The following is a 27,686-nucleotide window of genomic DNA, read 5'->3' on the forward strand; positions in this document are numbered from 1 at the left end:
AAATTAAGGAAGTAATTCCAATCTAGCCCTCACACCTCACTATTAACATGGCTTCATCTCTTGACTCACATTACCTTCCAAAAATGTTCCTGCAATAACTGATACTACTTACTATCTCTGGCTGGCAGGCACACACACAATTTCATGTTTCTGCACAAAGCACAGGCTGTTCCTTCGACCAGTGGACTCCTCCCTCCACCTATCCATCTGGCAATTCATCTCCAGCCTTCCAGGCTTGGTTCCAGCCATGAAACCTTCTCCCAAGTCCCCTAGAGAGGCTGAGTCGTTTCTTCCACTGCAGTATCATGTGCTTGAACTGAAATAAGCATATTAATGCACAATAACTGCAACTACAGGAATCTGTTAGCAAGTCTGTCTCCCCTCTAAACTTTACATTTTGCAGGCAGTTACCATGTCTTTTCATTTTTCTCTCTCTCTCTTTGGCACCCAACAGTATACACAGCGATCTTCTCAGGGATTCTTGTTTAGGAAGAAGAAAAGCCTATTAATATTACTCAAAGCAAAAAGGTGTCTCTCCTTAATCAAGTAATCAAAACTGGCATCACCAACAGTAAACAGCCTGATGGCTTCTGATATGATACAATAAATACCCAACAGCACTTATGTACTAAACGAACCACCACCAACAATGAAAGATATTTCTGTGCCAGAGGGAAAGGGAAAAAGGATAGAAATGGATCTGAAGATGGACCCATTAGATAATAGTGTAAAATTATTTTAAATTTCCCTTAAAGTATTATTGGTATTGTGACTGGACAGGAGAATGTTCTTATTCTTAAGCAATGCCTGTTGAAGTAGTTGTGAGGTGCACTTGACAAAAAAAGTGAGTGTGGGTGCTTACATATACATGTGTACATACATAAGGAGAAGATAAAAAATGTGGTAAAATGGTAACTGCTGTATCTAAATGTAGAGTATGTGTCTGTTCAGTTTACCATTCTTTCAAATTTACTGTAGATCTGAAATTTTTCAAAGTAAAAATTAAGCAAAAAAAGTAAATTCATATAATCAAATCATTTATTTGTCTATACAATGTCCAAACACTGATCTAGTGCCTCTTCTCCACTGAAACAACTATTTTAAACAGTTCGGACACATTCTTATCTAAACACCTTTAAATGAAGTGTTCAAACTATAAACTGAAAAAAACCACAATGCAGTACAGGCAAGGGTCCTGAGGCTGGATAAATCTACAAACTGCGGCTCTCCTAGAGCTTTCCTGTAAGGCTTCTCTTTTAGATCCTGGCTTTCTCTCCTTATGTATTATTGTTCATGTAGTTGCAGAACATAAATGTCCTGGACAGTCAGAACAATCAGGCCCTTCATCTTGTCCTACCACTAACCAGACAAGTAACTGAGAAAATTACTTAACCCTGACTTTCTTGCTGTAATATGAAGCACTTGAGGGATGACCAAAGTATCTTCTGGTGCCAAAATCTTTTGAGTTTATGCATCCAGTATTTTTAAGTTTTCTTATTTGAAGTTTTCATTGAGATAATTATAGATCCACAAGCAGTTGACAGAAATAAGACAAAGAAATCACTTATATACCTTACCCACTCTGGCATGATTTGCTTCCCATGGTTAACAATTTGCAAAACTATAATATCACAAACAGAATACTGATTTTGATACAATCCACAGATCTTATTCTGATTTCCTCAGTTTACTTGTATTCATTTGCATAAGCCATTAAGTACTAGAAGGGTCAAAAGTAAAAATGCAAACAAACATAAAATGTGCCAACAGTTTGCTTTTTTAAATCATTCTGTACCAACTATTTCAAGTCTACTCTTTATTTCCATCATCAAATTCAATTGGATCCTAGAGTAAATGGATGCAAAACTAACACACTGTAAGTGTTGATGTTTGTGAGGCACTACTGCAATCACCTCCTGAGGAAAATCCCATTCATCAACCTTGTCTTTTCCAATATTGAATGATTCTCTATGCTCCAGAATTGGTCTGGAGAAAAAAGTCAGAATTTTGCCCCTATCATTCAATCTGCTAGACTGTCCTAGACAACATGGTTTCTTTAAAAAACAAAAACAAAAACCATAAAGTAGGGAAATACCAAAAATACGTTTTATGCATCCCTAACAAAAATACTTCAAAAGCAACTATCAAACTTCTACAAGAAAATATAGAAGAAAATCTTTGTGATCTTAGATATGATGCCAAAAATGGGATCCATAAGAGAAAAAAAAGATAAACTAGACTTCATCAAAACATTAAGCTCCTGCTCTTCAAACTCCTGTTATGATAATGAAAAGCTAAACCAGAGACTGTTAGGAAATATTTGCCAGGCATTATTTATACTGTATCTGATAAAAGATTTATATGTGGAATACAAAAAGAACCCTCAAAACTCAACATTAAGAAAACAATCCAATTTTCAAAATGAGCAAGATTTCAATAGATACTTCCACCAGAGAATATGGAGGGCAAACAAGCGCATAAAAAGGTTCTCAGTCTCATGAATCAATAGGTAAATGCAAACCACAGTGAGATACCATTACATTTTAGAATAGTTTAAAAACAAACAAAACAAACAAAAAGCCCTGACAATAACAAGCACTGGATGCAGAGCAACTGAAATGTTCACACACTGCTGGTGAGAATGCAAGAAACCACCAAAAGAAGTTAAACATACCTTTTTACCATGACTCAGCAATCCTATTCCTAGAAGTTACACAAATATCTGTATGCAAAATGTTCATGCAGCTTTATTCATAACTGCCAAAAACTAGAAACTCAACTCAATCTTCCACTGGTGAATGGCTAAATAAACTGTAGTTTGTTCTTACAATGGAATATTATTTGGTGATAAAAAGGAATGAAGTGATGATATATACACCAACATGGATGAATCGCAAATGCATTATGCCAAATGAGAGATGGATGCCAACTCATAAGACTACATACTGTACACCTGAAGTAAGAACAAGGCCTAGAGCTTCAGGGTGCCTAAGAGTTACCTCCTGAGAGCCTCCGTGTTGCTTAAATGTGGCCACTCTCGAAGCCAAACTCAGCATGTAAATGCATTGCCTTCCCCGCAACATGGGACAGGACTCCCGGGGATGAGTCTCCCTGGCACCGAGGGATTACTACCAAGTACCAGCTGATGATGTAACTAGAAAATGATCTTGAATTAAAGGGTCAACTCAGACCAGCAGAATATCTCAATCTACATATAATAACAGGAGTTAAAAATGATTTTTGACTTGAATAAAAGGGGGAAATGGAAAGGACAAATGAGTTTATATGGCTATGAGTCTCCAAAAAGAGCTGGGAGGTTATCCTTATACACACCTCAAATAAGTCCCAGAGACAGATAAAGTAGATACAACCCCAGGTACTGGTTCTTCTGAGGGCTACAGAGACCCACACGTTCTATGGTCATGGCAGATGGAGTTCAGTGCCATGTCCGTTGGTCCTACTTTGGAGTTAGTATTTCTGTGTGATGGAGCTGGTCTCAGATGTGATCTTTGTTCACAAGCCTCTCCTGTTACTTTTACCGGAACTGTAGTTGGTGCTGGGGTTTACTGTATACCCAGGGAGGCGGGGGACTTGGCCCAGTGGATAGGGCGTCCGCCTACCACATGGGAGGTCCGCAGTTCAAACCCCGGGCCTCTTTGACCCATGTGGAGCTGGCCCATGCGCAGTGCTGATGCGCACAAGGAGTGCCCTGCCACGCAGGGGTGTCCCCCGCATAGGGGAGCCCCATGCGGAAGGAGTGCACCCCATAAGGAGAGCCGCCCAGCGCGAAAGAAAGTGCAGCCTGCCCAGGAATGATGCCGCACACATGGAGAGCTGACACAACAAGATGACGCAACAAAAAGAAACACAGATTCCCGTGCTGCTGACAACAGAAGCAGACAAAAGAAGACGCAGCAAACAGACACAGAGAACAACCAACCGGGGGGGGGGGGGGGGCGGAGATAAATAAATAAATCTTTAAAAAAAAAATGTATACCCAGGGGACCTGAATCTCTGGACTGACCATGTGATAGCCAGGCCCTGAGCCTCAACAGACTTCAGCTCCTACACTCTGGTTTATTGGACTTACCCTACTCAGCTAACAGGGAGGTGAAGGTCAACCACCACACCAGGGAGCCAAGAGTGCCTACAACTGAAAGCAGGAGAACTGCACCCAGCATTCATGTGGAATCTAAGGCCCCTCTTGATATAGATGTGGAGTGGACACAACCATTCCAAGGTCCACAGGATGGAGGAATAGAGTATGGATGAGAGTGGACTTACTGATATTCTATTCATGAACTACTGTGATTAGTAATTGAAGAAAATGTGGCATTGGTGTGGTGATAATGGCCATGGTGGCTGCTGGGGGTAGGGAGTGGGAGGAAGAGATGAGATGTGGGGGTGTTTTGGGGACTTGGAGTTGTCCTGGGTGGTGCTGCAGGGACAGTTACTGGACATTGTATGTCCTCCCATGGCCCACTGGGTGGACTGTGGGAGAGTGTGGGCTATGATGTGGACCTGTGACCATGAGGTGCAGCGGTGCTCAGAGATGTATTCACCAAATGCAATGAATGTCTCATGATGACAGAAAAGACTGTTGTTAGTGGGGGGGAAGAGTGGGGTGAGGGGGGTGGGGGGTAAATGGGGGCCTCATTTTTTTAATGTAATATTAAAAAAAGAAAAAAAAAGAAAAAAAGACTACATACTGTATAATCCATTTATGTGACATAGGCAAAATTATAAGGATAGAAATAAATAAGCGGTTGCCAAGGGCTAGAGCTGATTACAAAGGGACAAGAGGAAAATTTCTTGGGTGATAGAGCTAGACTATACGTTGAATGTGGTGGTGGTTATACAACTGTGAAAAGTTAAACAAATGAATGACCCAGCAATTCCACTGCTAGGTATTTTTACCAAGAGAATTGAAAACATATGGCCACACAAAGACTTGTATGTGAATATACTTAGTAACTTTAACTACAATTGCCAAAAACTGTTGACTCCAATGTCCATCAATAGGAAAAATTCAAACAACCTAAATGTCCATCAAGTGTTTGAAATGGTTAAAAACACTGCAGTATAGTCACACAATAGAATACTACTGGGCAATAAAAAAGAATGAATCACTGACACACACAATAAGGCTACATCTTAAAATCATTATGCTGAGTGAAAAAAGCCAGATGCAACTCTAAAATTCTATTTATATGAACTTCTAGAAAAGGCAAACTAATCTACAGTGATAGAAAGCAGATTAGTGATTTCCTGAGACCAGAGTGGGAATTCCACTGCCAAGAGACACAAGAAAAACTGTGGAGTTGAAAAACGTTCTTTATCTTGAAGTGGTGGTAGTTACAAGGGTGTGTACATATGTCAAAATTCATCAAACTATACACTTAAAAATTGTATTTAAATTATAGTTCAATAAAATTGATTTTTAAAAAGCCATCTGTGGGGAAGTGGATGTGGTTCAAGCCACATAGAGGTCCCCAGCTCAGTTCTTGGTGACTCCTAAAGAAGACAAGACGACTGAGCAAGACAGCGAGCTGGCTTGGCGAGACAACATGAGATGATGCAAAAAGCAGGGAGCAGATATGGCACAAGTGATTGGGCATGGGAGGTCAAGGGTTCTGTTCCAGTGTCTCCTAAAAAGACAAGCAGACATAAGGAGCAGACAGCAAGTACAAACAATGGGCGGGGGAGGGCGGTGGTAAATAAAATATCTTTAAAAAAAAAAAAAGCCATTTATGGGGAGCAGATGTAGATTAAGTGGTTGAGTGCCTGCGTCAAAAAAACACAACTTGGAAAACGGACTTTGGCCCAGTGGTTAGGGCGTCCATCTACCATATGGGAGGTCCGCAGTTCAAACCCCGGGCCTCCTTGACCCGTGTGGAGCTGGCCCACGTGCAGTGCTGATGCGCGCAAGGAGTGCCGTGCCACGCAAGGGTGTCCCCCGCGTGGGGGAGCCCCACGCGCAAGGAGTGCGCCCGTGAGGAAACCCGCCCAGCGTGAAAAGAAAGAGCAGCCTGCCCAGGAATGGCGCCGCCCACACTTCCCGTGCCGCTGATGACAACAGAAGCGGACAAAGAAACAAGACGCAGCAAATAGACACCAAGAACAGACAACCAGGGGAGGGGGGGGAATTAAATAAATAAATAAATCTTTAAAAAAAAAAAAAAACACAACTTGGAAGAGACGGTGAAGCTCAGTGGTTGAGAGCTGGTTTCCCACATACAAGGTCTCGGTATCAGAAAAAAGAAAAGAAAAACAGCATGTGTTTGTTTTGTATTCAGCAATCAGTTTAATCACATTAGCACAATATACTGATAAGTCATAATTTTATTCATTATACTTTGATTTCAAAACCAGTAAAAATGGAAGATTATAAAAACTTTATTATTTAGTTCCTTTCCCCAAAATGATTTTCAGTTATAATATTCAAATTCTTACCATAATTCAAAACCTAAAATGAGGGAAAGTTTGATAATAATTACAACTTATTGAAATCTACTGGTGCCCGGTACTCCTATATATTGACTCATTTGAATCTCCTCATAACTCGATGGAGAGAGCAAGGTACTAATGTTGCAAATTAAAAAGCTGAGGTACAGACATTAGGTACTTATCTAGAGCTAGATAGGAGACCTTATTTCTAACTCCAGATTCAGTGTCATTTCAATAAACTTTCTCCTTTTTATTATTATATCACTAATATACTTCCAGCTTGAAATTTAAATTGTGCTACCAATTTTTCCTATTATTTGGTTAAATGGGTTGGCTTCAATCTTCTTAAAAACTAATCCTCTAGGAGAATTACTACTTAATATAGGTACAGTGTCTCTGTTTGGGATTACAAAAAATTCTGGAAATAATGGTGATGGTTACAACATCACTGTAAATTACTCAATGCCACTGAATTGTACACTTAAATATAGTTAAAATGGTAAATTTTTAAGTTAGGTATATTTTATCACAATTTAAAAAAAGAGGAAAAGAAAAAACTATTCTAATGACGAAACAATGTAAATTTGGAAGTGTGGGGCAACATCTTGTGAGAATTTGTGGAGACAACTGAAGATAGGTGAATATGGACTCTTGATTAGATGATATAATAGAATTATTGTTAATTTTCCTCAAGGTGAGCATGACATTGTGTTTATGTGGGAAAAGGCACTATTCTTAGGAAGGTCATGCCAAAGTATTTAAAAGTGTCATCACATTGCCCACTTCCTTTCAGATGGTACAGCAAAAATGAAAATGAAGCAAACAGCAAAATGATACAAACAGTGAGTCTAAAGTTAAGGGTTAAGAGTACACTGGTACTTGCTTTTCAATTTTTCAAAGCAGAAAGGAGAAAAAATGAAATCTGAAGTTTGGAAAAAATTATTCCATTTTCTTTTATCCACTTTAGATGAATTTTCCAAGTTAATTTAAAAAATAAACTTTTTATAAATCTTACCAGATACTAGAACAGTTTTGGATCAAATATTTAAAATACAATCCAGAAATAAAATCTATTTATGTCAACTGATAAACATCAAAACAATGACAGAATTTCAAAATAACTATTTAGCAACCTTGACATAACTGATTCAGAGAAAGAATCATGCATGGCTCTTTTTTTTTTTTCCTGAGGTATCAGCGCTAGATATTGAACACGGGACCTTATGTGGGAAGCCAACACTCACATATCAGCGCCCAGAGTTGGTTTTTTGCTTGTTGTTGTTTGTTTTTTTTTTAAGAGGCATCAGTAACCTCAACCCTGAGGCAACCTCAACCCTGGGCCTCCCATGTAGAAAGCAGGTGCTCAACCACATGAGCCACATGGCTCCCCATGCAAGGCTTTTTAAACTAATGGGTGGAAATCTGATGAGAAATAGGATGTTCACATAATATCTCCCCACAAGATAGTTAATAATTATAAAGGGGAAAACCATAACTTTATATTGGAGAGATATCACCTTAACTAAGTAATCAAAGTTAATAATAATCACCACTACTGATGTATCTCCCGATATAATGCATGAGAACATTCCTTTATGCTCCTGACAAAAACATTAAAACATGAATCTAATCATGAGGCTATCTATCAACATACCCAATTGACGGGCAGTCTAGAAAATAAATTACTTGTTGGTTTATAGTCTTCCAAAAATGTCAAGGTTCATGAAAGATAAAGACTGGAAAACTGCTCCAGGTTAGAGGAGACTAGAGACCTGATATGTAAATCTAATGCATGATCCTAGATTGAAACTTGGAATCAAAAGAAATATATATAAGGAAAAATAATTTATAAAATATACACACCATACATTTATTAATATTATTGGGTCAACTGGCAATACAATACTACTATCTATAGATCTTATTCAGTATCAGTTTCCTGATTTTGATAACTTTATTGTGATTATGTAAGAGATTTCCATGTTTTCAGGAGGAAAAAAACCCTGAAATTTAAATGGGTGAAAGGGCATGTCTGCAACTTACTCTCAGGAAGGGTAGGAAAAAAAGAATTATAGGTGTAAAATTTTACATTTGGAGAATCAGGGTAAAGGAAGTTCAGGAATTTTTTGTACTAGCCTTGCAACTAACTTCTCTATAAGTTAAACAAGCTTTCAAAAAGCTCCAGCTTTACAGTAGAGTGGGGAAATAATTAAATCTTAAAGGACATTGACATATTCTACATATACAGAAGTAATTAAGAAATAATAATAATAAAAAAGGAATAGATGGGCTGATGCATAAGAAACACCTGAAGAAGTGCCTGTACCACAGTGGGCATCAAATTAATCTTAGCTTTTATCGTGAAATATAAAATAAAGTGATTATGAAGAGAACTCAAAATTTTAAACCTCAAAAATAAAAAGTAATAAAAGAAGTCTAATATTTTAAAAACTAATTCTATCTTGGAAAAAAATCTTTCTACTCATGGTTGTTAGACAGTGAAAACTTAAAAGCAACCTAAACACCCCACAGAGGATTGGCTAAATAAAGTATAATATATCCATTCAACGAATACTCTGGAGCTATTAAAAACCATACTATGTTATGAAGAAAGGGCATATTATGGCATGTAACATTGTTAGGTGACTAAGGTAGGATTCAGCAGAGTATGTAAAAGTATGATTTCCCTGTTTATAAATATTTACATGTATACATATGCACATAAGGAAAAGTGAGGGGAAGAAGATGTGGCTCAAGCAACTGGGCTCCTGTCTACCATATGGGAGGTTCGATTTCCAGGGCCTCCTGGAGAATGCAAGCTGGAGCAGCAAGGTAACACAACAAAAAGAGAAAGAGAGGAGAGAAAAGAGACGCAGCAGATTAGGGAGCTGAGGCGGCACAAGAGATTTAACACCTCTCTTGCACTCTGTAAAGTCCCAGGATCAGTTCTTGGTGCTGCCTAAAGAGAAGACAAGCAGACACAGAAGAACCTACAGTGAATGGACACAGAGCAGAAAAAAGGAGGAGGGGCTATAAATAATTAAATAAATCTTTCTAAAAAAGGAAAAGTGAGAAAGTTTTAGCTAGGCTCTGTAGTAGTTTGATATGGTTAAGAATTCCAAAAATAGATATTGGATTATGTTTATAATCTGATCTGTACCTGGGCATGATTGAGTTATGATTAGGGCAAGGGGTGAGGACTCTCAGATACGAGCATGGCAAAGAACAGAGTTAGGGTTTTCTGATGTTGGAGTTTTGATGTTGGAGTTTGATACTGAAGACTTAAGCTGGAACCCTGGCAAGTCAGCACTCAGAGGGAACAGAAGCAAGTCCCTGGAAGAACGGAACCTTGAACCCAGATTAAAGCAAGCCCCAGGAACGTAGAAACCCAGGCAGCCTGAACCCTCGCAGACGTCGGCAGCCATCTTGCTCCAAACAGACTTTGGTGGGGGAAGTAACTTATGCTTTACAGCCTGGTAACTTATGCTTTATGGCCTGGTATCTGCAAGCTCCTACCCCAAATAAATATCCTTTATAAAAACCAACCAATTTCTGGTATTTTGCATCAGTATCCCTTTGGCTGACTAATACAGGCTCTTTGGGGAAGGCAAGGAATAGACACCCTCAGAAGTCTGGGGTTCCTGCAAGACACATAACTGTGACTGGGGCTGTGATTAATTTCTTTAACAGTGTCTCTCTCCGTTCCTGCTCCCTCACATCCAAGATTTTTGGTCTGCATCATGGCTTTTCACAGTGACCTTTAGCTTCCCTTCCAGACTAATTTGTTAATCCCTGCATTTCCTAGGTTACATTCCCAGGAAAGGGAATTTGATTGACTCAGTTCATCTTTTCCTACAAAATGTGTTATAGATTACCCGCCAGTCTATAGATTTAGTTGGCCCTGGGGGAGCAGGGAAGGGGTGGGGAGAACTTCCAGATTAACCTCCCAAATTTTTTGTAGAACTGCCTCAGGGTAATAAAACAAAAACAAACAAGCAAAAAAACAAAGTCTTTCTGGTGAGTTATAGCTTTCTCTGGCATGGGGAACCTGTTATTACACAGAAAAAGTCCAACATTAATATCTGAAAGCTCATCTGAACAAATTACAAAAGTATCAGAGTCCCATTAAGTGGTATCTTCAAAATAATCTTAGAGATCATTAAATACTTAAAAAGTATTCCAAGCAATCAATAGTTAAAAACAAATCTAAAATTTGAATAACTAAAATAGTACATTCTTAGGTCCAGATTTTCATTTTCATTGTACTAAACAAAAAGGGAAAACACTGAGTATCAGGCAAACCCCCCCACGGGGGGGAGGGGTTAAGTTCCCTTGGACAATCAAAGGGGGAGAGAACATACATCACTGGTATAAAATATGAGTACCTACTACTGCTTTTGGTGCAGAATTTGGAAAAGGCTGGCTTCTCTTAGACAGGTTGCCCTACAAATGACCTCTCCAGTACAACGCCAAAATGTTAACCACTTGGGAATTGGAATTAATTTAATTTTCTTTTTATAACAGTCATATATTATTCATGAAAAAAGTGAAAGTTCTCCCTTTTCCACCATTCTCTTAAGAGCTCTTTTTCCTCTCCTTCCAAGAGAATGCAGTTTTAGCCTCTATACTCTTTTTTCTTTGCCTCTGTAACTCAAAAAGCCTTCTCTAAAATCATCTTTGACCCCTTCAAACTACCAACACAATGGCTGTTTTCAAGTCTTACCTTCCTATATTTCTCTGCATTATTCAGCAATGCACACCTTGGAGCTGCAGAATCCCATCTTGTCACCATAAGCCGTGCCATTAAGCTTGGGCTGCCATACCTGCCAGGAACCTCCCTCCTCCAGGTTCCACATTAAAGGATATTCTGCAGTGTTTTTTAAGCCAGTTACTACAGCATTCTGTTTCCTGCAGCCAAAAGTATTCTAAATGATGTATCCTTTGAGCCCAACACCATGGGTCATCAAGTCCTACCCACTCTGCCTTCAGTAATTAGTGACATGCCCTTACCTGTTACCACTACATTCAGCATTTCATTCATAGTTAAACCAGTCTTTTTACCCTCCACTCTGTTCTATCCTGCTACCAATACCAGATTTTTTTCATCTTTATAAATTGAACAATATTTACATTTTATATAAATGGAATCATACAATATGTTACACAATATATTTAGTTCACAGTAACGCAATCATACAGTATTTGTCCCTTTGTCTGGCTTGCTTCACTCAACATGTCTTCCAGGTTCATCCATGTTGTCATATGCTTTACAACTTCATTTCTTCTAAAACAGCTGCATAATATTCCATTGTGGGAATAAACTACCGTTTATCCATTCATTGTTTTTTTTTTTTAAGATGTATTTATTTATTTCTCTCCCCTTCCCTCCCACCCCGGTTGTCTGTTCTCTGTGTCTGTTTGCTGCGTCTTTGTCTGCTTCTGCTGTTGTGAGCAGCACAGGAATCTGTGTTTCTTTTTGCTGCGTCATCTTGTTGTGTCATTTCTCTGTGTGGGCGGTGCCATTCTTAGGCAGGCTGCACTTTCTTTCCCGCTGGGTGGCTCTCCTTACGAGGCGCACTCCTTGCATGTGGGGCTCCCCTACGCAGGGGACACCCCTGTATAGCAGGGCACTTCTTGCATGCATCAGCACTGCGCATGGGCCAGCTGCACACGGGTCAAGGAGGCCCGGGGTTTGAACCACGGACCTCCCATGTGGTAGACGGACGCCCTAACCACTGGGCCAAGTCCGCCGCCTACCCATTCATTGTTGATAGACACCTGGGTTGTTTCCAACTTTTGGCAATTGTGAACAATGTCGCTATGAATATGGGTATGCAAATGTTACTCACGTTACTGTTCTCAATTAATTCTCAGTAATGGTATTGCACAGTCACATGGCAAATACATACGCAGCTTCATCAGGAACCGCCAAACAGTCCTCCACAGTGGCTGTACCATTCTGCATCCCTACCAACAGTGAATAAGTGTTCCTATCTCTCCACATCCTCTCTCCAACACTTGTAGTTCTCTGTCTTTTTAATAATGACCATTCTGACAGGTGTGAAATTATACCTCTTTGTAGTAGTTTAAGATTTATTTATTATTTATTCTTCTCCCCTTCCCTGCCCCAGTTGTCTGCTCTCTGTGTCCATTCCCTGTGTGTTCCTCGTGACTGCTTCTATCCTTATCAGTGGCACTGGGAATCTGTGTTTCTTTTTGTTGTGTCATCTTGTTGTGTCAGCTCTTCATGTGTGCAGTGCCATTCTTGGGCAGGCTGCACTTTCTTTTGCACTGGGCAGCTCTACTTATGGGGCACACTGCTTGCACATGGGGCTCCCCTACATCACGGCACTCCTTGCGTGCATCAGCACTGCACGTGGGCCAGCTCCACACGCGTCAAGGAGACCCAGGGTGTGAACCACGGACCTCCCATGTGGTAGGCAGACGCCCTATCCATTGGGTCAAGTCCACTTGCCTCTTTGTAGTTTTGATTTGCACTTCCCTAATCACAAGTGATGTTGAACACTTTTTCATTTGTTTTTTTGCCATTTGTATTACTTCTTCGGACAAATGTCTATTCAAGTCGTTTGCCCATTTTTTAATTGGATCATTTGACTTTTTGTTGTTGGGTAGGACCATCTCTTTATACATGGATATTAAACCCTTATTGGACATGTGATTTCCAAATATTTTCTCCCTTTGAGTCGGCTGCCTTTTCACCCTCCTTTTGACAAAATCCTATGAGGTGCAAAAGTTTCATTTTGAGGAGGATCCATTTATCTATGTTTTCTTTTCTTGCATGTGCTTTGGGTGTAAGGTCCAAGAGAACACATGACTTTAAGATATACAAGATCTTTAAAATGTCCCCTATATTTTCTTTTTTTGTTTTGTTTTTTATTTCTCTCCCCTTCCCCCCTCCCCCAGTTGTCTGTTCTCTGCTTCTTCTTTTTTGTCCGCTTCTGTTGTTGTCAGCAGCACAGGAATCTGTGTTTCTTTTTGTTGCATCTTGTTGTGTCACCTCTCCAGTCTAGGCAGGCTGCACTTTCCTCCACACTGGCAGCTCTCCTTACGGGGTGCACTCCTTGCACGTGGGGCTCCCCTACACAGGCGACACCCCTGCGTGGCATGGCAGTCCTTGCGCGCATCAGCCCTATGCATGGGCCAGCTCCACACGGGTCAAGGAGGCCCCCCGGGGTTTGAACTGAGGACCGGATTCCATGTGGTAGACAGATGCCCTAACCACTGGGCCAAGTTCGCTTCCCCCTATATTTTCTTTTAGTAGTTTTATGGTCCTAGCTTTTCTATTTAGGTCTTTGATGCATTTTGAGTTGATTCTTGTACAGGGGAGTCCTCTTTCAATCTTTTGGTTACAAATATCTAGCACTCCCAGCACCATCTGTTGAAGAGGCTGTTTTGTTCCATTAACATGGACTTGGTAGGTTTATTGAAAACCAGCTGACCATAGAGGTGAAGGTTTACTTCTGGACTCTCAATTCTATTCCACTGATCTTTATTGCCAGGACCATGCTGTTTTGTCCACTGTAGCTTTATACTATGTCTCAACAATACCAGGCTTAACCTAAAACACTTGGTATGTGGGGCTTTCTTACTCTAAAACTATTTCCCACTGCCTGGGGGAAAATATTTAGAACACCAGTAAGCCTGGTATTAAAGTTGTTTACAATATAGCTTCCTACTACCTTTTTTCTTTTTTTTTTTAAGATTTATTTTTATTTCTCTCCCCTACATGGGGGACACCCCAGTGTGGCACGGCACTCCTTGCGCGCATCAGCACTGCGTGTGGGCCAGCTCACCACATGGGTCAGGAGGCCCTGGGTGTCGAACCTGGACCCTCCATATGGTAGGCGGACGCTCCTATCAGTTGAGTCACAACCGCTTCCCCCTACTACCTCTTAACCTTATTTCTATCAGGCCCCTTTCCGATTTCTATCAGAACTCTCTGATCTAGCTAGTCATATTTCATTATTCCTTATGAGCCCCCAAGACCTGCCTCCTCCAGAAAGCATGTCACTCCGGATCACTGCCTGCCTCTGAGCCCTTACAGGAGTTACAGTCACTATAACTACTTTACCACAAAACATAGATTACATTCTATCACTGCCTTTAAAAAAAAAAAAAAACAAAATTAGACCCTAATTCTTCAGGGTAGTAGGAAAATAGTGGCCTAGTTACATACCTATGCAACTTTAATGTTAATGATGACAATAACAAGTAAAAAGGAAGCCGAGAAGGATCTGAGATTTTCAAATTTTTTATTTTTAAAATCCCACTTCTATTTTATCTGAATTTTTAAAGATTACATATTGGCGGGGGACTTGGCCCAGTGGTTAGGGCGTCCGTCTACCACATGGGAGGTCCACGGTTCAAACCCCGGGCCTCCTTGACCCATGTGGAGCTGGCCCATGCGCAGTGCTGATGCGCGCAAGGAGTGCCCTGCTACGCAGGGGTGTCCCCCGCGTAGGGGAGCCCCACGCGCATGGAGTGCGCCCCGTAAGGAGAGCCGCCCTGCGCCAAAGAAAGTGCAGCCTGCCCAGGAATAGAGCCGCCCTGCGCCAAAGAAAGTGCAGCCTGCCCAGGAATGGCGCCGCCCACACGGAGAAATGACACAACAAGATGACGCAGCCAGAAGAAACACAGATTCCCATGCCGCTGACAACAGAAGCGGACAAAGACGACGCAGCAAATAGACACAGAGAACAGACAACCGGGGCGGGGAGGGGAGAGAAATAAATAAATAAATAAATAAATAAAAATTACATGTTACAAAAATCCATTGCAGTCATGGGTTATGAAGAGGGACACCATCAATGCGGGTGATAAAAACTTAGGGCTATAATGATACAGATATTCTCAACATCAATTAGAGCATCCCCTCCCAACCCTCCAACATCCTGTAAGGAGGGCTGGATGTCTGATTTAACTACACAAAAGAAAATGGTGAGAAATGTCTTTTAGAAACAGAATGTGAAAAAAAGTGTAGAATGCTACCCAAATTAACACCAGCCTATGGGGGAGCTGGCAGGGCAGAATAAAATCCCTTAATTATGGCAACAGGTAAAAGTTTCATTTAAATCACCTCTCCCCCACGTAATAGTTTACCCTGAACAAAGAAAGCCAGGACACTGATTATAAAAATTGTCCTCCACAACTAAAAGAATCTGCAAACACAACCTTTGAAGGAAGAGAAGACACACAATGGAATGGGGGAGAGAAAGCCTTTGCTAAGAAGTAGATCCGTTAACACATTTTCTATCAAGCAAATCAACTGCCCTTCGTGCCATTGTTGTTGAAACAATAACCATTCAGGGAAGGGGTGTTCATTAAAAAGAACTGGCCAGAAGAAAAAACACTCTTGCAGTCAACAAGATGGCTTATCACCACTCTCAATTTTATGAATTTATTCCATTCTCAATTTTAAGACTTTATTCCATTCTCAGGAATTATTAATTGGAGGTGATTTAAAGGTTCAATATTGGAAAGGTGAAGTGTTGCCATAATCGTGGCCCCATCACTTCCTCTATTTGCACTAATTTTTGAGGATTACAGGTAGAGGAAAGGAGGGGGGACAGAAGGGCACACACATACACAGTCTGTTGTGACAACCATTTACTCGTTTAATTCTGGTGGGGACATGCCGCACTGACATCGCCAAGTCAGGCAGCTTCTCTAGGAAACCCATCCAAAGGAAAAAGTAGACCTGACTTAGCTCCTACTGGGCTGTGGACTCACAGCTAAAAGCTGACCATTACAATGCAAACCTTACAAGAACGTTATGTCATTTAAACTAACCAAATATCTCTCAGATGTGACCCAAACTACTGAGCTCCGGACTACCACACAGGAGGTCCCTGGTTCGGTTCCTGGTACCTCCTAAGCAAGCTGGAGCAGAGCGGATGCGCAAGAAGCTGACGCAACAAGAGACACAAGAAGAAAAGCATAATGAGAGACACCAAAGCAGGAAGGGGGAGGTTCCCGGTGCCTCCTCAAGAAGACAAGCAAGAAGGCAAGCTGATGCAACTAGAGACACAAGAAGAAAAACACAATGAGAAATAAGATTGAGAATTTTAAAATACACCCACCAAAAAAAAAAAACACAACACCATGAGAGACCCAACAAAGCATGGAATGGAGTTGGCAATTAGGTGCTTCCCTCCCATATGGGAGGTCCCAGGTTTGGTTCCCCGTGCCTCCTAAAAGAAACAAGGAAGATGAACAGACACAGCAAGTGCAAGCAATGAGGGAGTAGGGAGAAATAAATAAATCTTTTTTTAAAAAAAGATTCTGTGAGACCTGGGTCTTTAATCAGAGAAAAGGAAAGACTATCTTCCACATATTTTTACAAAACTATATTACATTTTAAATGGGTGTGTGAGTGATAAAGTACAAAACAGGGCACAGAAGAGAATTATGCAGATGGTTCTTTTGCCTTTTGAAGAGAAAACTTCTTCAGCAGCAGAAGACTAACTTCACAACAACTTATTTAGACAAAATCTGGGTTTTAACACCCTGATGCAAGCCAGAAATTCTACCCCTCCTCCACCGCTGTCCAACACAAACTCGAAGACAAGAACAAGAGCAGGAGAGAAAGAAAATTGTGGTTGGGCCTTAGCTCCCAGTCAACAGAGATAAAATTAAATTAAATTAAAATTAATAAATAGCACTAGGTTGCTATGGGTCCCAAATACCCCAAGATGGAAAAGATGAACTCTCACAGATGGACATTCAGTGAAAGACATCTTCAGAAGTCATAGATAAGTAATTACAATTCCTTGAATTTCTATACTATCTTTCTTCTAAGAAGCTCAAAGCCTTTTCTAGTGCCTTACTACTATCTATTCCCCTATCACAATAGCACTTTCTCCAACCAAAATGCAAATCTATTTGAATCCACATTTTGCCATGCCTGCCTAAGAGCAAAATCAAATGGGAGAAATCATGAAAACATTTAGAACAGCCTCAAAAAAATTTTTGTGGTTGGTGTGTGCTAAACTGAAAATTATGGTGAAATAATGAACTTTATGGAACTTGATATAGACATATGTACCGCATATCTATACACACACACACCTTCAACTTAGGTCCCACCGAACTTTTTTTTTTTTTTTTTAAGATTTTATTTATTTATTTTAATTCCCCCCCCTCCCCTGGTTGTCTGTTCTTGGTGTCTATTTGCTGCGTCTTGTTTCTTTGTCCGCTTTTGTTGTCGTCAGCGGCACGGGAAATGTGGGCGGCGCCATTCCTGGGCAGGCTGCTCTTTTCTTTTCACGCTGGGCGGCTTTCCTCACGGGCGCACTCCTTGCGCGTGGGGCTCTCCCACACGGGGGACACCCTTGCGTGGCACGGCACTCCTGGCGCGCATCAGCACTGCGCATGGGCCAGCTCCACACGGGTCAAGGAGGCCCGGGGTTTGAACCGCGGACCTCCCATGTGGTAGACGGACGCCCTAACCACTGGGCCAAAGTCCGTTTCCCCCCACCGAACTTTTGACCTGGCCATGGCTAACCCCTCCGTAGTCCACTCTTGCAACGCTCGAGAGATTTGTCAAGAGCCTTGTGCTGTGACGGGCAAAGGCAGCAAGGCCAGCAGAGGCCAGCCCCAGGCTGGGGCACAGCACCCCTCTTCCCACCACAGTGCCAGGGAGGCCTTTCTTTAGAGGAAGGCCTTTATCGGACCAGACGGCTGCACAGCTCTCTCTTTACTATCCCCCAAACCACTAGACTTCCCTGAAGTAACTCCACAGGAAAGAAAAAAATTAACAAAACATCTGTTTCCCAGGTTTCTGACATGCAAGTGCCAATGACATACACATCTGGGAGTAACTTTAACTTCCTTCCATTTCAATAAACAAAAATATTAGAAGTTTGCGTTTTTTAAGAAAAACAATTTTTGGGGAAAAAAGCATTCTCAGAAGGAAAAACCCACCTACTTTATTGGCTGTGTACCTTCTCTACAATGACTAACACTGAGAAGTGTCCCCTACTGCCCTGAAGCAGCGATTTTCAAGCATGGGTGATTCTGCCTTCCCCCGGAGACATGTGGCAATGTCAGGAGATTTTTTTTTTCTTTTTGAGGTACCAGGGCAAGCAACTGAACCTGAGACCTCGTACGTGGGAAGTCCACGCTCAATCACTGAGCCACACTGGCTCCCCTAAGTTGTTTCTTTCATTTGTTTGCTTGTTGTTTGTTTTTTTTTAGGAGGTACTAGGAACTGAACCTGGGACCTCCTACGTGGGAAGCAGGTGCTAAACCACCTGAGCCACAGCCACTATCCTGGAGACATTTTTATTGGTCATGACTGGCACTTAAAGAGTAAAGGCCAGGGATGCTCCTCCTAAACATTCCACAATACAGAAAACAGCTCCCCACAACCAAGATATCAAAAGTCTGAGGTTGGGGAAGCACATGTGACTCAAGCAATTGGGCTCCCTCCCATCTACCATATAGGAAGTCCAGGGTTTGATTCCCAGGGTCTCCTGGTGGAGCTGAGCTGGTCCGCGCAGGAGTGCTGGCCCATACGAAGTGCTAGCCTGCGCAGAGAACTGGTGCAGCAAGATTTCACAACAGAAAGAGACAGAGGAGAGCCAAAAAGAGACCCAGCAGACTAGGGAACTGACGTGGCACAAGAGACAGAGCACCTCTCTCCCACTCAGGAAAGTCCCAGGATCGGTTCTTGGTGCTGCCTAAAGAGAAGACAGGGAAGCTGACTTGGCTCAACAGTTAGAGCGTCCCCCTACCACATGGGAGGTCCGCGGTTCTGGTCCCGGGCCTCCTTGACCCGTGTGGAGCTGGCCCATGCGCAGTGTTGATGCACACAAGGAGTGCCCTGCCACGCAGGGGTGTCCCCCCCACCCCTCGCGTGGGGGAGCCCCACGCGCAAGGAGTGCGCCTGTGAGGAGAGCCGCCCAGCTCGAGGGAGAGTGCGGCCTGCCCGGGAATGGCGCTGTCCACACTTCCCGTGCCGCTGACCACAACAGAGGCGGACAAAGAAACAAGATGCAGCAAAGTGGACGCAGAGAACAGACGGCCCGGGGGGGGGGGGGGATTAAATAAATAAATAAATCTTTAAAAAACAAAAACAAAGTGGACACAGAAGAACACCAGTGAATGGACATAGAGAGCTGAAAACTGCGGGGGGGGGGGGCACAGAGCATGAGGAAGGGGATGAGAAATAAATAAAATAAAAAAAGAAATTGTAACCGGGTTTTATTTGAAGTTTTAAGTATGAATGTCTTTAAGTATAATAGAATAAAGTAAAATAAAAAAAAGAAGTTATAACTAGATTTTATTCCAAGTTTTAAGTATGAATGTCTTTAAATACAAGTGAAGAAACAAAAGAGGGGGAAAATAACATAAATCAAGACCTTCATCCTCCAGAATGTCTTGAAATTATAAAATATAAAATATTAACTCAGTCTGAGGATCTGGAGATAGTGAAAATGTCAGTCTTCAAGCCTCAAAAGGTACTTTCAAAGTAGTTTCTTCACAGGCAAGATTTCTACAGAAAAAGAAATAAATTCATATAATCTGAAAACTCACCAAGTATGGATTTTTAGCTTTCACTTGGTACAAAATTAATTTGTAAGACAGTTCCTAAAACAACTCCCAATCTTGAACCTAACTGGTGAGGTCAGTGATTATCTTTATCCTTAATAGTGCTACGCATGCTTAGAATCACAGAACTTTAGACCTAGGAAAAATCTAGGAATCATCTAAAGATGCCATTTTATTAACAGGGTATCTGGAATCCAAAGCAACCTGCCTAAGATCACAACTCAAGTTAATGAACACAGGTGGATCTACAAGCCTGTAGATCTGCTCTTACTTCTGAAAATATGTTCAACCCCATCAAGAGATCTCAAACTCTGTAGTGAGACGTTGGCATTCTGTCCCTCTTGGCTCTGGTACTTGTGGTTTTCCAACACCCTGCCAGTACCTGGCATTCTAGACCCTCACACACCATGGGAATCCAGCACTGAGCTTCTCTTCATCAAAGGGCAGAAGGTCAGTTGTACCAAGTGCTGTCAAGTTGTATTTTAGACTTGCTTAACTATGTTCCAGAAAATTTAAACAAGGCCAAACTTAACTTCCGTCTTAAAGCAAGCCAGATGCTAGCATAGGCCGACCTTCAGAGATGAGAGGGTATTACCCTTTCTACACCAGTGTAAGCTCCACGAGGTAGGACTTCCTGCTCCCAAAAAGCCCTCCCTTTAAACCTGTGGGTATAAATAAGAGGGGGAACTCACTTTTGAAGAAAGTTCCACGATGACAGAACATTCTTGCCTTTCAGGTTTTCATACTACATAAAGATTTGCCCGTCAGTAATTTAAACCTGTCCCTGGGCTTTCCTCTACAGAGGAGCAGATCCTGAATCTTTTTAAAAGACCTTTATCATCCGTGATTTCACTAGTATGACAAACCACTAATTTTTAAAACACTCATCTCTCTCGGTCCCACTGACTGCCATTCTCTCAGAGAGCCCAAACCTAATCAGCCTATTTTACATTGCAACAACCCACCCTCTCAACTTGGTGCTCCCTATGCTTCTGCCTGCTTTATTCCTCATCACCCTCTGCCATATACTACACTTCCCTTGCTTGTTTCATCTGTGTCCTCCCACTTAAAAGAGGGCATCACTGTATGTTCATAGCTGTATCCCAGTATCCAGGACTGTGCCTAGCATACTGGAGGTGCTCAATAAATATCTGCAGAGAAACCAATGAATATATGAATTCTGCACTGACGGGACCTTCTATACTCCACACTATTCAGAGCCAAAGAACTGTAGACTTGTACTGTAAAATCTAGACCATTATTTGTAGATCTAGCCCTTCATTTTATAGATAATGAAAATTAAAGCAGAAACACAGCATGATATAAAAACAGCAGCACAAAATTGTTGGTATCAAAGAACCCGAGAGCCTGAGAGTCCCAAGGCAAGCAACTCAGCCACTCCAAGTTTCTAAGGTCCATGTCTGTAAAATAAGAATAACCCCCTACACCTGATGGTGGTGATTAAGATGGTTATGTTTAAAATGAGATAGCATCTTGAAAATGTACAAAGTACTATATAAGTGCCATTTATCCTTACGTTATTCTGACCTACTTAAGATCACAAAGCTAGTTAGTGGCATGACTCGAACAGGAATTTGTTTGCCAATTTCTAAGGGCAATGCGCATCTGGTATCACAAAACTATGCTTGAGCCCCCTAATTAGGGCCAAATTATTCTTTCATCTAGTTCAGTGCCTCTTAACCTTTGTATGGTTGGAGACTTCCTTCAGAATTTGATGAAAGTGATAGGCCTTCTCTTCTCCAGAATACATACAAGTAATGTACACCAGGACAAAATCTCTTATAGGCCATTGGTAGGCCCCAGGCTTAGGAACAGCTGATATGACTGATACACTATGAAGTCTCATTCAGCAATTTTGAGTTCTTATCTTCATGCTTAACAACTTATGCTTTGGTGTACTTGATTAAGGGACTGAATGAAAGGAGGCACCAAAGGTTGAACTGAGGCATCTGAATGAAGAGATACTGCCCTCAGACCATTGTGCTGATTAGGTGGGGGATGTTACCCACCTACAACCACAACCTGGAAGGGGGTAAGTGAAAGGAAAGGATTCAATATGCAAAAGACAGGAATCTCAGGAAAAAAGGGAGACAGGACAATCGGTTTATTTTGATCATGCTACTACTATACCAAACCATTCAAGATATCCTACATCACTATTTTCAAATAGACACTCAGGGTACCACAGTCTCTTCCCTAGAGAAAATGTACCCAAAATGTCTGTGATGGGAGCCCCCACCCCAACATCCACCATGATTAATGCCAAGCCAGATTATTAAAAATCCTTCCCTATCTCATTTTGGGGTAAAGTAAGACACTATATTCACCAGAAAGAACACTTAGCTAGGAAAAGGCCAGTACTAAATATTTGGGCATGTGAATTAGCCATTCTTCATTTCTCAAATCAGGACAAATGTAGCCAACATAACCCTCTAGAATGTAAGGCAATTACAAATACCTGATTTAAATAGAGCACTATATAAATACTGGTCCTGAAACATTAACAGGTAATCTGAAGCAAAGGAGGCCAGTTATGAGCTTCTATGGGAAACCCCCAACTTTGTTAAGCATATGGTAGTTGCTTAATGATACCAGATATTGAATTCAGTGTCATTAACCAACAGTTGTCCTGCTATACCTCTATACCCTCATCTGAAAAATTAAAATAACACCTAACCTGCCATACAAATACATTGTGAGTATATTTAGGAATTTCTAAATATGTTAACAGTTAACAGCTTTTATCCCTGAGTGGTGGGATACAATGTTGACAGTTAATGCTTATCCCTGAGTGATTTTAATAGATGATTTTAATTCTCTTACCCATTATTTTGATATAATTTTCCAGTTTTCTATAATGTACATGTATTATTTTATAACAAGGAATTTTAAACAACTTAAGTATTGTCCATACATTCACAAATGATTGGTCAATGATTGAAGAAACCTTCTTTAGGGGGCAGCGAGAGAGCAATACCTAAGTCCTTAAGCACACCCTAAACCAGAAATCAAGTATGTTGACGCTTCTACAGAAATCAAGTATGAATATACAAGACTAATTAACAGAGTAAAAAGATTTTTACACGCCAAGTAAAAATGTCCACACTTTGGGGATCATTTCTCTAAGTGGAAGGTCTTGACCTCTTGCAAAATGCAGCATGAATCTTCTCAAACCTTCACCTAGCCGAGAGAGTACTTCACTTTAGATAAATAGAAGCCAAGTCCTTGAGGGTTCTGCTTCCTAAATTTTCTATAAATCCATCAGAGGTCAGTCTAATAGTTGAGTAAAATGAAATCTTTCCCACAGCTGAAAACTGGTTTCCTAAAAAAGCTGATATCCAACTTCTACCATTTGATGTTATTCATTATTTCTACCTTTCAGAATTGTAGTAAATAAATTAGGTTTGTAGGGCCTATCCCCCTGGTCTAACAGGTACAACTCAGCATTAAAACTGTTTTTCCTTTTTATAAGTGTTCCACTGTAGTAAAGTCTTACCAAGGGCCTATTTCTCAACCTGTCAGACAATAACTACTGGATTAAAAAGCCAACAACATCTTTTCACCTAAGCACATGAAAAGAGAAGCAAATTTATTTACTTAGGCTTAGAGAATCAAAAGCGATAATGTTTTCAATGAGTTTTGCAATGTCACTGAATCAAATCTGTCAGAAGTCTAGAAAATATTTTGAAATTTTTAATTTTTTGATAACTACTGAAAATCCTAAATTAAAATGTGCATCAAAACACCCAACATGAGAAGGATTATATAAGAACTGCAGAGGGAAAAAGTCACTGTCATTTGTAACCAATCTACTGAACTTCTCTACATAAAAACAGATAAGAGGCTTATATGAAATGCCTAGAATAAGCAAATTCATAGATACAGGTTACTAGGACCCGGGGGTGAGGGGGTAGGGGAGTTACTGCTTAATGGGTGTAAAGTTTCTGTTTGAGGTGATGTAAAAGTGGGGGCTATGGATGCTGGTGATGGCAGCACAATGAAAATGTAATTAATACTGCTGAACTGTACACTTAAAAGTGGTTAAAAATTTTAAGTTGTGTATATGTTACTGTAATGAAAAAAATGTTTTAAGTATAGGTAGCTCTTAAAACATATACATGCAAAATCACAAATATTCATTCACAGTGCATGTATTTCAAAGACTATCTACTTTAACGATAAAAAGGGGTCACTTCCAACAAAAACTATAATCAAAAGAGAAGATAGCCATCCCAAATAGCCCTGATTATTCACATGTAACTACAACTGATTTTCATTTCTGCTCTAAATACAAAATTGACCTCTTTGATCAGCTTACATTTCCTTTAGGAATTAAGCCAGCTAATACTTAGAAACCACAAGTTTACTTCTTAGAACAGAAGACAAGTTATTTATAGATTACTGTAGATCTGCTGTAATAAGGCAAAATTAGTTACCTCTATCTTTCCATCACTAAAATGGGAATATAAGCATTTTTGAGAAATGGCTTGTTGAAAAGTACTTTTAGAATGGGTCCTTAAACTCTAAACTTGTAATCCCAGCATCACCTCAACTTTTATTTTGCAAGGAAGAAAAAGGGCTATGGGGCAAGTTTACCAGCACTCAAGACGGCATTGTCAAGCCTCAACACCTCCCACAACAGCCACCATTTTGAGCAGCAGGATATAATTAAACTACTCACGATTTTATACCACCTAAAAGAAAACTCGGGACATCAAAATAACTGTTAAACATCTCTTGACTTTTGGCGTTCCCAAATCTTTGATTCCTGTGACCCAGTTTCTCTTCTTTAGTTAGTATGTCAATATAAACAGTTGTCTGCTGTTTTCCAATAAATTCCCGCGAAAATCTTTATTAAAAATCATGCTTGTTACGTTCACTTTCAAACTATGAAAACAAATGCTGTGGTGCTACATAAATGCTATTATATCTTCCTAAAAACCGATGGGGATGTCTATAATTTAATCCGCTTAAGGAACTAAGATTCGCTAAAAGCCAGTGAGTGGCCCTAGTTTATCAATCTACAGTCCTCTTCATTCTCCCAACCCATCCCTTTTGATCTTTTTATTTTCCCGATTTCATTAACTCTGCAATAAGACAAAGTTCCCATACTTCATTCATACGAGAAGCAAACGGCATTTCAGCAAACACAACCGAATCTCAAAATAAAGGTGGGGCAGAAATCTTAGGGGCGTAAACGAGTTAAAAATCAACCAGAAAATGGCAGAAAGTAACCCATGTGAGGGTGGAAAGGGCACAAACGATTTGCCCCTCCAAACAGAGTGATTAACATTTTGATTACTCCTTCGGCGAATCCTCTCGCAGAATTAAGAAAAACTGACCAACAAATAAGTTTCCATTTACCTTTGTTCAAAAGCAAAAGGTGATATTGTTCTCTACACACACTGCCCTAGGGGAGAGAGCAGTTCAACCTGCCAACCAATCAAGTATTTCACACCCCCGTCCAAAAAATAAAAATAAAAGAAAGGAGGATGCTGGCGGTGGGGCTGGCTGCTCGTTTCAGCCATCGTGTGCATTCCGTCCCCACACTCCCGCCACCCTCCCGGCCACGGGGACCCTCTGATTTTAGTGCAATTATCACAAAGCCTCGGGTGTGAAAGCACCTTCGGCCTGGCCAGAAAAGCCACCCCCTTTCCTCCACGCTCGCCTGGAGGGATAATGGTGGCGAAATCAACTCAAAAGAGCTCCCGAGGTCCGCGAATAAAGAGCGCTGTACTGCGAAAGAAGAGGCACTGGAAAAGAATAACGGAGTCCCAAACTTTCCCTCCGTGGCCTCGGAGCCCCGAGCGAGGGCTCGTCGCCGGGCGGCTCCTCCGAGGGGAGCCCCCCCCCCCTAATCTCCGGCCGCCCGAAGTTAAGCCAAAGCGCCCCCCGAGCAACCAGGAGCCGCCGCGAGTCGGCGAAGTGCGACTCCCCGCTCCGAGCGGGGGCGAGGCTCTCCCCGCGCCCCGGCCCCTCCCCCCGCCCCCCGCGGCGCCCCCCACTCGGGTCCGAGCTAATCCCCCGCCCCCGCCCCCGCGCCCCGTCCCCGCCCGAGCAGCTGGCGCGCCGCTTCAATGGCACCGGGCAGGGGCGCGCGCGCTCGCCACACACTCGGCCGCCCCTCCGGAGAACTCCCGGGAGGGCCGCCCGCTCCCACAAAAGCACGCTCTCGCCTCCTCCCGCTCACTCCCCCCCCCCCCCCCCGCCCGCCTCCTCCGGGAAGCCGCGCCGAGCCCGGCGCCCGCCCGGGAAGACGTCCCGAACCGGACGCCCGCACTTGGCGTCCTCGTTCAAGCCCCAGCCGCCCGCCCGCGCGCGCGCCTCGGGCCCCCTCCCGGGCCCGCCTCGCCCGCCCCTTCCCCGGCTCCTGACGAAAGTCTCCGAGGGCCGGGGTCCCGGGACCCCCCGAGCGGGGCGCGAGGAAGGGGGGGGGGGGAGGCGGCGCAGCGTGCGGCGCCTCGCGGCTCCCGGCCGCCACTCACCTCGATCTCAAAGTCGGGCAGGCGGAACGCGGTGCGAAAGAGCGAGCAGAAGTGCGCGATGGCCGGCACTTCCCACCACGAGCGGAGCTCGCCCAGCCCGGCCGCGCCGCCCTCCTCCGGGCACATCTCCCCGGCGCGGCGGCGGCGGCGGCGGCGGCCCCGCGCTGGGCCCGCTCGACCCGACTCCGGCCGGCGCCGCGCCTCAGCGCTTCAGCGCCTCAGCTCCTGCGCGGGGGCGGCGGCGGCGGCTCCTCCCGCGGCGGCCGCCGCTCGGCGTGGGCATGGGCTGAGCGCGCGCGGGCGGGGGGCGGCGGCGCGGGGCCCGCGTTACTGAGGCGGCCGCGGCTCCGGCTGCCGGCGGGCGCGGCGCGCGAGCCCCATCCTGCTGCTGCGGCTGCGGCCGCCCCCGGTCCCGTACAATATAATCATCTCACCGCTGGGGAAAACAGATGGGGCCGGGGGGCGGGGGGAGGGGGCCGCGCGCGGCCCGGGGGGAGGGGCCGCACACGAGGAGGGGGCGGGGCTGCCCGCACCACAACAACAACCCCCGCCCCCGGCCCGGACAGCTGCAAGGGGAGGAGAGGGGGAGGGGAGCGGGAGGGGAGCACCCCGGGAAAGATGAGGAGTGGGGCTCGGAGAGAGCGCGGGGCAGCCCCGGTGAGCAGTTCCGCGCCTCTCTGCGCTTTCCACGTGCTGGGGACTGTGGAGTTTGACGATGTGGACGAAGGGGGACACTAAGAGTCTCTCCCACCCACCCCCACTTGGCCTTAGTGGTCGCGTCCTTTTAAAGGGCCCGCTGGGTGGTGCTTTCGGTCGGGGCGAAATCTAGAAACGTGCACGTGCGGCGTTCGGTTATTATTGATGCCGATGGTAGTACGGGGGAAGGAGGAGACTGTCCACCCCAGAAATATGACGCCTGGAGAAATGAACAGCTTTCCACCTGTTCTGTACCGCTTTTATTCCGTCCAAGAACGCTGCTCCGAAAAGATTTTAAAGCGGCTCTTTTCTCCCAAGGAGGAAGGTGGAGGGGCTGGTTAAGCTGGAACTAAGTAGGATGGAGGCTGCAGAGCCGCGGGAAGGGCGGGGTAGGGGGAGGCACCAATCAGCAGCCGTGCGGCAAGAGGGATTTCCCCCCCTACCCCCCCAGGGAATGGACACGTG

General features: G+C 43.1%; 1 protein-coding gene across 2 annotated transcripts in view; it reads right to left on the reverse strand.

The window, feature by feature from the left end:
- The window catches only part of CECR2 (CECR2 histone acetyl-lysine reader), a 164,518-nt gene extending 137,867 nt beyond the window's left edge, over nt 1–26,651 (reverse strand). For both annotated transcript variants that reach the window (XM_058282486.1, XM_058282484.1), the window contains exon 1: nt 26,526–26,651. In XM_058282486.1, coding sequence (XP_058138469.1) covers nt 26,526–26,651 — 126 coding nt within the window. The remainder of the gene's footprint in view (nt 1–26,525) is intronic.
- Nucleotides 26,652–27,686: the final 1,035 nt, after the last annotated feature.

The sequence above is a fragment of the Dasypus novemcinctus genome, chromosome 20, assembly GCF_030445035.2.
Source record: "Dasypus novemcinctus isolate mDasNov1 chromosome 20, mDasNov1.1.hap2, whole genome shotgun sequence".
NCBI classification, from domain to species: domain Eukaryota; kingdom Metazoa; phylum Chordata; class Mammalia; order Cingulata; family Dasypodidae; genus Dasypus; species Dasypus novemcinctus.